Source organism: Dermacentor variabilis, chromosome 3 (genome assembly GCF_050947875.1).
Source record: "Dermacentor variabilis isolate Ectoservices chromosome 3, ASM5094787v1, whole genome shotgun sequence".
In the NCBI taxonomy this organism is placed as follows: Eukaryota; Metazoa; Arthropoda; class Arachnida; order Ixodida; family Ixodidae; genus Dermacentor; species Dermacentor variabilis.
Genome location: NC_134570.1, coordinates 124555943 through 124568736, shown reverse-complemented (window position 1 = coordinate 124568736; position 12794 = coordinate 124555943). Strand labels below are relative to the sequence as shown.

Sequence of the window (12794 nt, the reverse complement as noted above, 5' to 3'; positions counted from 1 at the left end):
CATACACACGCGCACGCACACACACCTAAATAATAAAGTTAAAACGTACCATACGGTGACCAAAATATGAACAGAGCTCAACTAACAACACTGTCAAGTTTCTCACATTTAAGCCGGCAATTTCATTACCGACGTGACATGCTCAATTCTATTTTCATGTACACTTGCATCATATAAAATTAGTGTCCGCCGGCATACCCCCTCAAACATAACAAGAATAAATCAAGGAGAATGCTTAGCAGTGCTGTAATTCGAGATAGACCTCTCTGAAAAATAAGCCCGCTTGCTTAGTGGCAGCAGGTTCCGCAAGCAACCGTTGCTGTCTGTATACGCCCATGCACGTTTGTTAAACAATTATAATACGCCCATGGGGGAATTCCTATGCAAAAAATAGAGCAAAAAGCTAAGACACGGTAAACCACTAATAAATATTGTAATAATTTTATACTGCAGTCAGGTTAAGGGCTCTGAGAACCTGTTGAACAACTTCACATGTCAATCTGCCCAAATGTCAAAATATCAAAGGTCAAAATCCAGACACGTTGTTGAATAGACGAAGCAACGCGCCGACGATGTTAGAGCCTGCGAATGATTCATCGACACAACTGGTACATGTACGATGTTGTGCACGAATGAATTGTCATTGGGCTCGAGAAAAGGTTCGCAGCAGCAACGCGGTCGCAGACAGCAACGCGATGCCAGCTGGACGTCGAGCTGAGTGTTTTCCTGCTGAGGCTCTGTTATATCTTATCCGTTCTGTAGCACGCGCACAGCCGTCGTTCGGAGCTGCTCTCACGTCCTGGCGAGGCATGTGAAAGATAGGGGCCTGATTTCTTGCCTGCGGGCGAAACGCCCATCGACTATCACCAGAGAGAGTAAAATCGAGAGAAGAGTATTTGCCGAGAAGTGTGCGAACACACTTCCTCCCGCTACATGATCTTGCCCTTCCCGATTTTATGTTCTTTTTTCTTTTTACTCCGCGCTTTTATACTTTCAAGATGAGTCGCATAGCAAGTGGGAATCTCTACATCTTAAAGTAAAAAAAAAACACACACAGTCTCCATGAGACGGCGACTTCGCTCACACTTTTGCCGGCTTTATCCCATTGGCGATTCGGGGCGTAAGTGAAGCTTTTTCTCTTCTTCGTCTCACTGAGCCTTATCGAAAAAACTGGCTTTATCTACCGCAGAATACCGCTTTGCTAGAAGTTTGCGTTTCTCTTGAGTGAGCCACGGTATCTCTGCCCCAACAACCGGCAGCCAGTGGACGCAACGCTTAGGAATCGAAAGGGGACGCTTTTAATTCCCTGAACTGAGCGCCACCGGCAGTGAGGACTGCATTCACCATTCGAATGTGTCTAATGAAAAGCAGTCTGAGCTGACGCTGACACAAACTCTGTCTCAGGCTGCAGGACTCGCTTACAAGACTGCGCATTCGGTTGTTTAGCATGCTTGAATAGTGTCCGCATATAGGCTTCGACTGGCGATCACCAATTTCAGGTGCCTCCAACTCTGCATCACTGAAAGGGACCGGCTCGAAAAGGCATAGCGTCGGAGAGACCGCGTTCTACTAGTGCCGCGAAGGTGAGCGACCGGCAGGGAAAACCGCAAAGATGAACCTCTCGGCTTCGTGCGGGCTCTTTCTACTCGCGATGGCCGCGGCGGCGGGCTCGTCCCGTGCCCGTCGCTACAGTCCCGACTGGTCGTCGCTGGACACTCGGCCCCTGCCGTCCTGGTTCGACGAGGCCAAGATCGGCGTGTTTCTACACTGGGGCGTGTTCTCGGTGCCCAGCTTCGGGAGCGAGTGGTTTTGGCACAACTGGCATGAAATGCAGCCCGCGTACGTGGAGTTCATGACGCGCAACTACAGACCGGGCTTCACGTACCAGGATTTCGCCCCAGAGTTCACGGCTGAGTTCTTCGACCCCGTTCGTTGGGCAGACATCTTCGCCAAGTGAGTGCAGTGCAGCCGTGTGGCATGGCGATACTGAGCGTTTTGGTTTTGCTAGACAGCAATATTTTTAAATCACCTGTGGCAGAAAGTGCGCATTAAGTTTTGGAGTAGGGTTTGAAACCGGACTTGTCCGTGTTCCGGCCCTGCTAAAAAGCGCAGAACGTGGTCCTGTGTCTTGTATTACGCTGTTTAACGTGATGTAATTCTTGAGCTGGATTTCTCGAAGACGTGGACATTACTTTTATGAGAAATCAAAATACATAGCTGACTAATTGCCACAAATACACAAAACACGTATTTAAATAAATAATTTACTGTACATCAATTTTTGAACTGTAGCCGGTGAGCTTGTGAGGTGCATCCAATTGGAACGATTTCTCCGGATGATACAGGTTTCGAGATGTTCATTCCCATAGAACGATAGAAAGCTGAGCTAGTTGGTTAGGATTCATTATGCAAAAAAGAGGTGAGGCGTGCAGACAGGACACAAGAGTAGAGAAGTGGACAACACGTGTTGTCCACTTCTCTACTTTTGTGTCCTGTCTGCACGCCTCACTTCTTTTCTGCATAATGAATTCATTCCCATAGTGTGCGAAGTCACATTGGTGTTCCAGTTATTTTTATGCTTCAATACATAAAACGGTGCTTTGTTAAAACAATTAAGGGGAAGAACAAACCACTTTTACTGCAAGCTTGACGGTGCATATCATGAACGCGGCGCCATTCTCAGAATTCGTTCCACATGGACAGGCCTTACAAACTCACGGACAACTCTTCGTAAATTGCAATACGTGCCATAAATTTATCAGCCAAGGTCTTACTTATTCAATTTCTAGCAATTAGTTTAGAAATTGGAACTGTGCCACAAAATCTGCCGCAGGCAGTTTTGCAAAGTTGCTATAACCTAAAAAATTAACCCTTAGCATTTAAGAGTGAGATATCGCAGATAATTTAGCGAATCCTGAATTCGGTTAGCCTAAAACAGTTGCGTATTTCACCAAGTAGTAGGCACTAAACTTCCAGCGGCGCAGACTATGGCTCTTTTACGCTAATTGTTGTTTTCGGTGATTCAAGTTAGATCTTGTAAGCAAAAATATCTGTCATGCTGTATGCAGCAGTTTCCAGCAGCAGATCTCTCCTCGGAGCAGCTGCTACCAGAACGTGAAGGTTATGGACAATTTCGCACAATTATTACATACTTTTTAATCACTGGGCCCGTATTCCAAAGATGGTCTTGCACTGAAATGGTTTGTAAAAAAAAAAATTGCAGCAAATCCTGATGCTATGCATTCTTTTAGCGAAGGTCCGCCAATGGTCAAGTTCACTTTTATATTTGGGGCCGAATTCACGAAGCCTTTGGCATCCACCATAAAATATAGTGCAGAGCCACGAAGGACACTCGTATGGTTACGAAAAAAGTCTTCGTAGTTAAGAAAAAAGAAAAAAAAAAGAAAACGTAATGGTAGAGAGACCGCCATGGAATTGCGTTGCCCTCGGGTTGGATGCATTGACAAGGACGAACTCTTTTAAAAACTGTTCTGAGAAACCCAATTGCGTTTCCATCGTAGCTTCGTGCCACTGTACAGTGGAAGCTTTTCCTTTAAATGCGTAAGCATTAACATGCCTACCAAACGAGGAAAAATGTCCGTCCATCCATTCGGCCACCCGTCACGTAAGATGATCGCTTTCAAGATAGTGCAGGCAGCAGCGAGCGAATCGACCTTCCTGTTGCCTCTCGCTTCACCACGAACTAAGCTGCGAGAACACGACGCGCAAGAAAGTATCAACACTCGTTGCACTGTGTCCCAGTTGGAGACCGCCCTCAATATAGAGGCCCGCGCGGTCGCGCCATACGCAGCCGCCGCCGGAGTATGGTCGGTCACGGTTGATTATGGTTGGATGGATAACGCGGTTGGATAAGGCGCCAAGGAACTGCAAAGGCTTATAATGATCGGACCGTCATCAGCGCACCTGGCGCCGCCACCTCCAGTAGTTTGCTTGCCTCATCAGTTCACCTTGCGCCGTCGTCCGAAGCAGTTCGTGTCGCCGCGGCGCTGTCTTTTATACTGGTCGGATAAAGTTTGATAAAAGCAATAATGACACCGGGACATGGAGATCAGCAAGTGACACAATGTTTACGCATACTTAGGCAACACCCAGAGGAGTTTCTGCGTGAATTTTTTTGTTTTACCAGATTTCCCCTGCCTGGCATATTGCCGCAGAGCTGAACAGTCGAACATGATAGTAGTAAAGGTATCACTAGCTTAATTTACATATAATTAAATTGCCCATAGTTATCTCATCGAAGGAATGCAGAATAAAAGGGTTCTATAGAACGATGAGCAATACATGATATATAAACCGGGCAGTAGCAATGTCGTCTCCATTCAAGAGAACGCGCCGAGAACGTGTAATACATTGGCGTTAAGATTTTATCCGAAATGCTCCCTCGATTCCGTGCAGAACAACATTAAACGCGACATCAGTTGTTTTCGTAGTACATTTGTGGCACAAGTATCTCGACACTGGGGATAGCTCTCATGATTTCACTAATATATGTACGATATCAAGACGGTACACAATCGCAACACCATGTCCTAAAGCAAATGACCGAAAAAATAAATTTTGTTAAAATCTGGCCAATAGCCAGATTTTAACAGCAATGTTAGTACTACGATTTGGTCGGAAAGCCACGTAATCACTTTCAAGTAAGCAATCTCGAGAAGCGGAGTTACCCTAGCTGTAGCTTCAGTTTTTTTTTTTTTGAGTAACAAGATGTAGTGTGTGGCTCTCTAACATATATGAGCTGCTTTGGCTGGATGGTGTAATCTTCTTTGATCAAGGAAACGCCTTACTTTGTGGACAATTCACGAAGAAGGGAAGAATGCGACAGGACAGAGAGGTAACCACTTTCTAGTTTTATTTCTGGCACCACAATATGTGTATTCAGAGGCGAAAGCAGGAAAAAATGTAAATTTTATCCTTTCTTTTCACCATTTCGCCTGTAAAGATATATTGCTATGCAAGTAACAAAACCAAATGTTTGTTAGTTAGCTGTCTGTTCAGTCGTCAAGCTTATTTTCTTCCTTGTGAATTACGCGCAAAAAAAAAGCGTTTCCTTGATGGAAGAGTGTGGTTTGGCTGCTCTGGTTCATCCCGCTTCTCGAGGAAACAGAATTGTTGTAGTTGTTACCAGGGAACATGTGTTAGTTGCAGTGTTCGAAGCTGTTAAACAAAGGCTGATGATCCCACTATATCACCTAGTTTTCGCCCTCTGTACTGAAGCTATATTCACATGCGCATTTAGGTCGGGAGCCCGGTACGTGGTGTTGACCGGCAAGCATCACGAGGGCTTCACGCTGTGGCCCTCGAACGTCTCGTGGAACTGGAACGCCCAAGACGTGGGACCGCACCGGGACCTGGTGGGGGACCTGGCAGATGCTGTTAGGATCCGCGGAGGAATGCGGTTCGGCGTGTACCACTCCATGATGGATTGGTACCACCCGCTATACCTGGCCGACAAGGCATCCGGATTCGAGACTGCCCTGTTTCCACCCGCCAAGGCCATTCCGGAACTGGTGGAGATCGTGAATAGGTGATCACGGTCACATTACAATGAATGACTTATTGGTCCTTGCTATGCTAAATCATCAGTAGATGGGTTTGAAGATATTACTAAAAATTCACAGCACCTTGTGCTACCTGCTGCCTGCGCTCGCTCAGCATGACCGCAAGAGACAGTAAATCACCGGTATAAGCGGATAATGATGATTCTATTAGTGTCCCCTTCGGAACGAGACGGGGACACATCGCACGAAGCTCGTCCATCAAAACGATCGGCTGAACGCGCCCCTCAGTTGATACTGAATTCACCCCGGTGTGCTAACGCCGTATATCATTTTAATGCGTAGCATTATATGCGAGTCGGTCGAAAAATTATATGTGAAACCATAAAAATCTATTTCTCTAAAGAGTGCCAGAATGCGCATGTTAAGCCGATTGTGTGCACGATTGATAGCTGCCCTACAGAGTACAGTGTTCGCGATGACAATAGACGCGCCGGCGCAAAGCCATTCTACGAGCCCGTCCGCTTTCTCCGTTCCCCATACGCCGTATGTGAAATGGAGGTGCTAAACTTGGGTTCCAAATGCCTAAGCCTGTACTAAAAGGAGGATAGCAAGCAATGTGGGACGCCTTGGTAAACACCCGAATGGCGAGGATGAAAGGTGACTAAAGGGAACCAAGTACGAGGAAATGTGCCACTCGTGCATTAACTAGGCGTGCGCACGCAGCCGTCCCTCCTCCGCTATATATGAGGGAATCGACGCGTTGCTTATGCCGCGCCGGGCATCATGCAAGCAAATTAAGCGGAAGCTCCCTAAACGGGAACTGTCGAATATATGCATGTAGCATTATATGGCAGTCAGCGCGGAATGTATATGTTCAGGAACTCTCTTTGCTCGTACTCCTCCCGCGTATACAAATAACTCATACTACATCAGCACAACCACCACACGAATCATTCCATAGCACAGTACACACCACGCCGACCGCTATACGCATGTATCTAACAGTTTTCATTCAGGAAGGTTCCGCTTGATCCTTTCGCTCCTTCGACTTCGGCTAAAGCCTTCTTTTCTTGCCAATCGTATGGTCCGAATTGTTTTGATTGCTAATTCCGCCATACTACTGCACACTACGTTGCTTTTAATACAGGTGGGCCTTTCGAATACCCATGAAAGAGGGAGGCAAGAAACGGCAGGAAGGTTAACCAGACACACGTCCTGTTTTCTACTCTGCATTGCTAAAATTGAAAACGTAAAAGTTGAAACAAGAATGTAAAAGAGCATGCACTAGTCGCGGGCACGCATGAAGGAGCACGCCAAGCCTACAAATTGTCGCGCAGACTGGTCGGCTTCAAGCATTGTAGCAACGCCTTCGTCGGTTCCTGCACCAGTGACGCGCTCGGCCATGGTTTATAGTTCTTCCCTTCTGAAGCCGGTCTTGAGTCCGGCCAATTTTATTCTATTCGGAGAAGGCGGCGCTGGACGTCATAACGAGAAGTTGCTTCGGTGCCGCAGGACTCGCACATGTGCGTGCCAGACATGCCTATGTGGAACAAGTATGCTTTCGTCAGTGCAACCGCGACCCAATAACAACGTTGCATGGGAGCAAGGATATTTGTGATGGCGGTTGCAGCATTAAAAGGCCCCTTCACCAGGTATGGCCCTTTTGAGCTGGCAGCGGAGTGCATACAATTCGCGCTAACGATCGTGTCTGCTAAGTATTACATCCCCAAGTGGCACGAAAAGAGCTTGAATTTCAAACCTAACGCTGTTTCCCCTTTTTCTCGGAGTGGGTTACGCGCACCCAGCCGGAGAGTCGACGTTGATCACACTAGGAGGCCCGCGTACATGACAGTGCTATGACGTCCCTCAGAGGGACGCTAAACTTTGATAATTATTCAAGGCAACATCAGTTATTTGTTTAATCTGTTGCTTCAGTAGACGAATTAAAATTTAGAGAAATAATAAAGCATGCAAACCAAATGTCTGTTTTGTTTAACCTTTTACCGCAGCAAGAGACAGGTATTTCCGTTTCATCGGCTTTTTTCCACGTCGTGCGGTCGCCCTCGCAGAGTACGAAACTATGTCATTTTCTACCGTGTTCCAGCGCCGCGGTTATGCGCTTTCGTCATCTCGCGTCTGCCTCAGTGCTCCTGATTGTGGCACTCATTTAAACCGCCAATCAGCTGTTCTTGTGCAGAGCGGGCAACATCGTCCACTGCGCGAAACGAGACAAACGCAAGAGGGCGTGCGCGAGACCGTCACCGGGAAGGCGTCACTCAGCAAAAAACACGACAGAGAGAAAAAGAAAGAAGGCGGGGCTCGTGACGTATTCGTCACGCAGTACTCCGGCTCGAGTATGGGGGAACGCAGGGAAGGAATTTCGCCTCGGAGTCTAGACGGGGGCAAGTGAAGGGAGTGTCTATTTTGGCGGCGACGCTCGCCTCCTGAAATCATGGGTTCGCCGCACTTGGTACATTTCTATCTCTGCTATAAATGAACTAATTTGGGAAATTTTAGCTCTAGAACGCTACCTAGAGACCACGCGACAACTTGCAGCCATAACCAATATTTGCTGCGTGGCCTGGTGAGGGGCCGTTTAACGAAGGATCAAGTTTACATAGGTGACACAAAGGGGAAACTAGCACACGACCAAAATGTTTGCGTTATAGTCCGAGCTGCGAGATAAAGTTGTCTTGCAACGTCGGTTCTTTATAGTGGCATCGGAACCACTCGGGTTTCTTTATGGGCGGACTGGGCTGCCTCGTCACCAAGTCATTAACGGTAATACCGGTATTTCCTGGCAGCCTCTAAAATATTATGCCATGTCCTTTCTCACGGGCTCATTGGTGATAATTTCTTATCTATACTGTACCGATTGGTGGTAAGTTCTTTAGCTCGGGACAAACTGCAAACTCGCAATTGCTGTTGTTGAGTCGTAAAATATGGCCTATTTGCGTGGTCGCTCTTCCCGGACCCGTTGTGCAGCAGCATTAGATGTTGTTATAGGCGACAATTTAAATTTAATTGTGTCGGTCATAGGCGGAATGACAAAGGCACCTATTGAGGTGGCGGTTGAGACAGCTTCATGTAGATTTGCATTCAGTCCCCATGTGTCTCATTCAGAAGCACTACCGTTGTTTTTTTTAAAACTTGTCTTGGGTGATTGACCATTTTATTAGTTATGCCCAGAATAGTAAGGCGCACCTGTGGCTGGTGGAAACACCACAAGGAAGATGAAAGTCTCGCTGCTGTTGTGTATCCTGATCGAATAGTGTCATGATGAGTGGCGATAACATTGGAAAACATCGCTCGAGGTCTTTGTAAGGGAAAAAGGCCCAAGTGGATGAGGGGAATGCGGCAATTATGTCGCATGACAAATAAGCTCCCCAATTAGCGAACATTAGACTCGCACACATTAGACAGCACATATTTTTTTCCTAGTCAAGCTATACGGAACGAAAATCGAATATCTGCGTAACCACAGAGACCTAAAAGAATGACTCGCGATGCACGCATGAGTACAGCGTCATTTTGTGCAAATTGTGCTCTATGTGCAACAGTATGGTTCACTCTTGAAGGGAACACACGAGTGTGCGTAATATGTTCAATTTTTTTCCTCTGGTAAATATGGAAACTCGAGCATTTGCAGCATACGAGTGGCGGTTGGTAGCGCGGGTAACTTTCTACATCAGTGTGCATTGCATTGATATATCTTCAATCAGCGCTTGCAAAGAGTACTAGGAAAGGGAGAGCTGCGCATTGGCGTCTTGTAAAATTTGTAATTCCTTGCTTTACTTTTGCTGTATGACTAAGTGAAATGAAGTAGTTACCTCAATCTATCCATAGAAGTCCATGCATAACAAAACAGACGAGAATGGGGGGAGGTGCGCGTGTCCTGCATGCTCACCCTCTCTCCCTCCCTCTTCATGGAGCGGGGTGAGATATGCTGTCATGGCGGCGGTGTCGCCGGCAGCATTAGTATGCGCTGTCAATTAAACACTTGTGACGCTCTTTAACTCTAACTCTAACTGATGAACGAGCTTCAATGAGACGAATAGTCAAGACTTTCCAGTCCAGCTTGTGTGATCGAGACGTAAATAGTCGCGGTGGGTGACAGGGTAGGGGGATGGATTTCTTCAATGGTGAAAAGAGGAAGAGGTCGCCTTGTAACTTATGCAGACAAAATCCTATTCTGCGATAGATGAAGAGAAGGAGAATTTTTGAGACAGCTGCCCATACAGACGTAATAATAATAATAAATGGGACATAATAAATGGTACTAGAAGTGCGCATGCCAGACTCTTGATAGGGAGACTCGGCAAAATGAATTTGTGTTCCGCAGTGGCGGTCTCAGATGCCACTTGTATTCCTGGACTTGGCTGCATTGTCCCTTAATTATATACAATCTGTACATTAGCAATCACGTTTCTTCATATGTCGCGTTGTGCGTGTGCTTACAGACGAACATGATTTTGCAGCGCTGGCCGAATTGGTTCAGGACTTTATACACAATATGACCGTCTTTATTTCGAACGTGCAGATACGAACCAGACATTGTGTGGTCTGACGGAGAATGGGAAGCGCCCGACACTTACTGGAACAGCACGTCTTTCCTCGCCTGGCTGTACAATGACAGCCCCGTCCGCTCCACCGTGGTAGTCAATGACCGCTGGGGCAAAGGCGTGCGCTGCAAGCATGGCGACTTCTTCAACTGCGATGACCAGTTCAATCCGGGCGTGCTTCAGCCACACAAGTGGGAGAACTGCCTACCAATTGACAAGCGTTCCTGGGGCTACAGACGCGATGCAAACCTCTTGGACTACCGCACCATCGGCGAGCTCCTCGACATCCTGGCCAGCACGGTCAGCTGCAACGGCAACCTTCTCATTAACGTCGGCCCGACCAAGGACGGCATTATCGTTCCAGCTTTCGAAGAGCGGCTCACTCAGCTGGGGGCGTGGCTTGCGGTCAACGGCGAAGCCGTTTACGGATCGCGGCCCTGGAAGCACCAGAACGACACGGCCACGCCGCACGTGTGGTACACGGCCAAGGCTGACGTGGTGTACGTGTACGTGATGAGGTGGCCCAAGAACGAGCAGCTCTTCCTGGAGTCTTTGGAATTGTTGCCGCAAAGCAGAGTTACCATGCTTGGGTTGCCCACCGAAAAAACGTTTACTTGGGCGTCAGATCAATCTTTAGCAGAAGTGGGCCAACGGCCAGCAGCTAGGAAGGGCACGACTGTCTTCTTTCCCAAGCTCACCCCAGATAAACTGCCCACGCCGTGGGCATGGGTGCTGAAGGTTGAAGGTGCCATCTAACCTTGATTTAGGTGAATGTTATTGGTCTTGGATAAACGACTCTCATCCACTTCATGGTCTCGTTCATACTGAAAGAAATTCCCCTTGCCGCATACTCGTCCAAAGTGACAGCGGCAATTCAGAAATAAGCAATAACGTGTTGCGATATTGCAAGTGTTGCTCAGCTTGCAACAACTTGGCATTAGTTTAGTTAAGGCTTAAGGAAAAGGTCCTGCGAAAGGAGCAGAATGTGGAGAATTGTTGCAGAAACATTCGAAGGTGACAACAGCAGCATGAGCAAGACATCATGACGACAAGAGAATCGATCACGGCAGCGTGACGAAGACGGCCAGATGGCTACAGAATGGCGACAGCGGGACGACGGTGAAACGGCAAACACGACGCATCTGTGCTATCTTCTCCACTCTTTTATGCCACAGAACCCAGATATTGCTCCGACCATTCACTTTAATTCATGGAATTTTCGCCTAATGTGGCAGTCAGTATACTCGAAGATACAAGGTGAGCTACATGGCTTTGACCGAGAATAAAAGACTTCACTCGCCCGCCAGCGCTGTATCGCTAACCTCCAAAGCAAAGACATCAACCCTGGAACGTTGGCAAGAGTGAGTACCGATCGTTAAACAATGACAAAGGGTGTAGCGCCGGTTCCTGTCATAGTAAGTTTCGCGCAATTTATCTTCACACATCTACCCCGACAGGCACGCAAACTTTCGCCCACTCTTTCGCCTACGTATTTATAAAAAGCGAATCGGCGCACACTTGGATATATGGGTACTTTGCACACAAAATAATTGACGAACTACATCGACAGCACACGAGTGGTCGAAGCTGAATGTTTGAGTTTCAGTTTATTTTTCATTCAAGATACATAGTTGGTTTTTAGGCGAGGGTCCCAAAGACAAACGACTGCAGCGGGACCCTCGCATAACAAGAAGATTGGTATAAAATGATTAATTAATACAGCAGTGTAAAATCATGCAATCTACAATAAAGAGTGAACGAAGTAGAGAAAAGGAATACATTCTATTTTTATACAAGGAGTCATGCAAGTAAAATTAAAAAAAATTCGCAGATTACCAATCCAAATTGTATAGCCCTATTTATCAAATGAAGTACACACTTTCTATACAAAGTAAGTTAATCAGGGCAACTAATTAAACAAAATGTAATTCTTAAGTTCATATTTTAATGCATGCAAAGATGTTGATGATTTAAAGCATGGGGTAAGTCATTTCACAATTTCATTGCTGGGAACGAGGAAGTCCTTTTATGACTTCTTCGTTTAGGTAGGTAGGGTTTAATGGCGCAAAAGCGAATACTGCTGTTATGCGCCAACCACAATCTAGGTAAGTATCTATGTATCTAGATACCTAAGAAAAATCCACTGTATATAATGCGTCAAACAACGCAAATAAACACGTTGCAAAATCACAGATCACAAAATCCTAAGACCCGCCGCCCCCCCCTCCCTCTCTCCCTCCTCTCCCCCTTATAATCGAACATGACGGAAGGCGGCGCGCTTGCTCAACGCTTTTTTCTCTTGCGCACACAAGACTGAGCCACCATCATCTGCTCGCGAATAAAAGTCAAAGGAGAAAAAATAAATAAGAACGTAGTTACCTTTGTTGGCTTTAGTGTCTTTACATGGATGCTTTTGCGCCGGTGAAAAATTATATTTTTTTCTGTGACATGATGGCACAGCTGAACCACCACAACGCTCCGTCTCATCAGACCTCGCTGCTCTCTTTGCCGACTTGTCTGATAGTGTGTTGATTTGGCTTGTCTCGCTGCATGGTTCGATGTACGACTTTAGAAAATTAATGCACCTTTGACGTCAAATGTTTATAACGAGATTAAACCCACAAAGTTCCGGAATTCAAAATCTAAAGCACGACTTTAGAAATGGTAATGCACTTTTCGCATCAAAAGTTTAGAAGTGCCTTATACCCAC

General features: G+C 46.6%; 1 protein-coding gene across 1 annotated transcript; it reads left to right on the top strand.

Annotated features, from left to right (window-relative positions):
- The first annotated feature begins 913 nt into the window (after nucleotides 1–913).
- LOC142576261 (alpha-L-fucosidase-like) lies at nucleotides 914–11385 on the top strand. Its single transcript, XM_075686305.1, has 4 exons — nucleotides 914–1120; nucleotides 1500–1953; nucleotides 5261–5548; nucleotides 10063–11385. Exons 2-4 carry the CDS (start codon nucleotides 1613–1615, stop codon nucleotides 10838–10840), a joined length of 1407 nt encoding a protein of 468 aa, XP_075542420.1. The 5' UTR covers nucleotides 914–1120; nucleotides 1500–1612; the 3' UTR covers nucleotides 10841–11385.
- Nucleotides 11386–12794: the final 1409 nt, after the last annotated feature.

Coding starts and splice junctions, on each gene's coding strand:
- LOC142576261 (XM_075686305.1), top strand. CDS start 1,613: ATGAACCTCTCGGCTTCGTGCGGGCTCTTTCTACTCGCGATGGCCGCG. Junction 1,954..5,260: donor TGGGCAGACATCTTCGCCAA/GTGAGTGCAGTG, acceptor ATGCGCATTTAG/GTCGGGAGCCCGGTACGTGG. Junction 5,549..10,062: donor CTGGTGGAGATCGTGAATAG/GTGATCACGGTC, acceptor TCGAACGTGCAG/ATACGAACCAGACATTGTGT.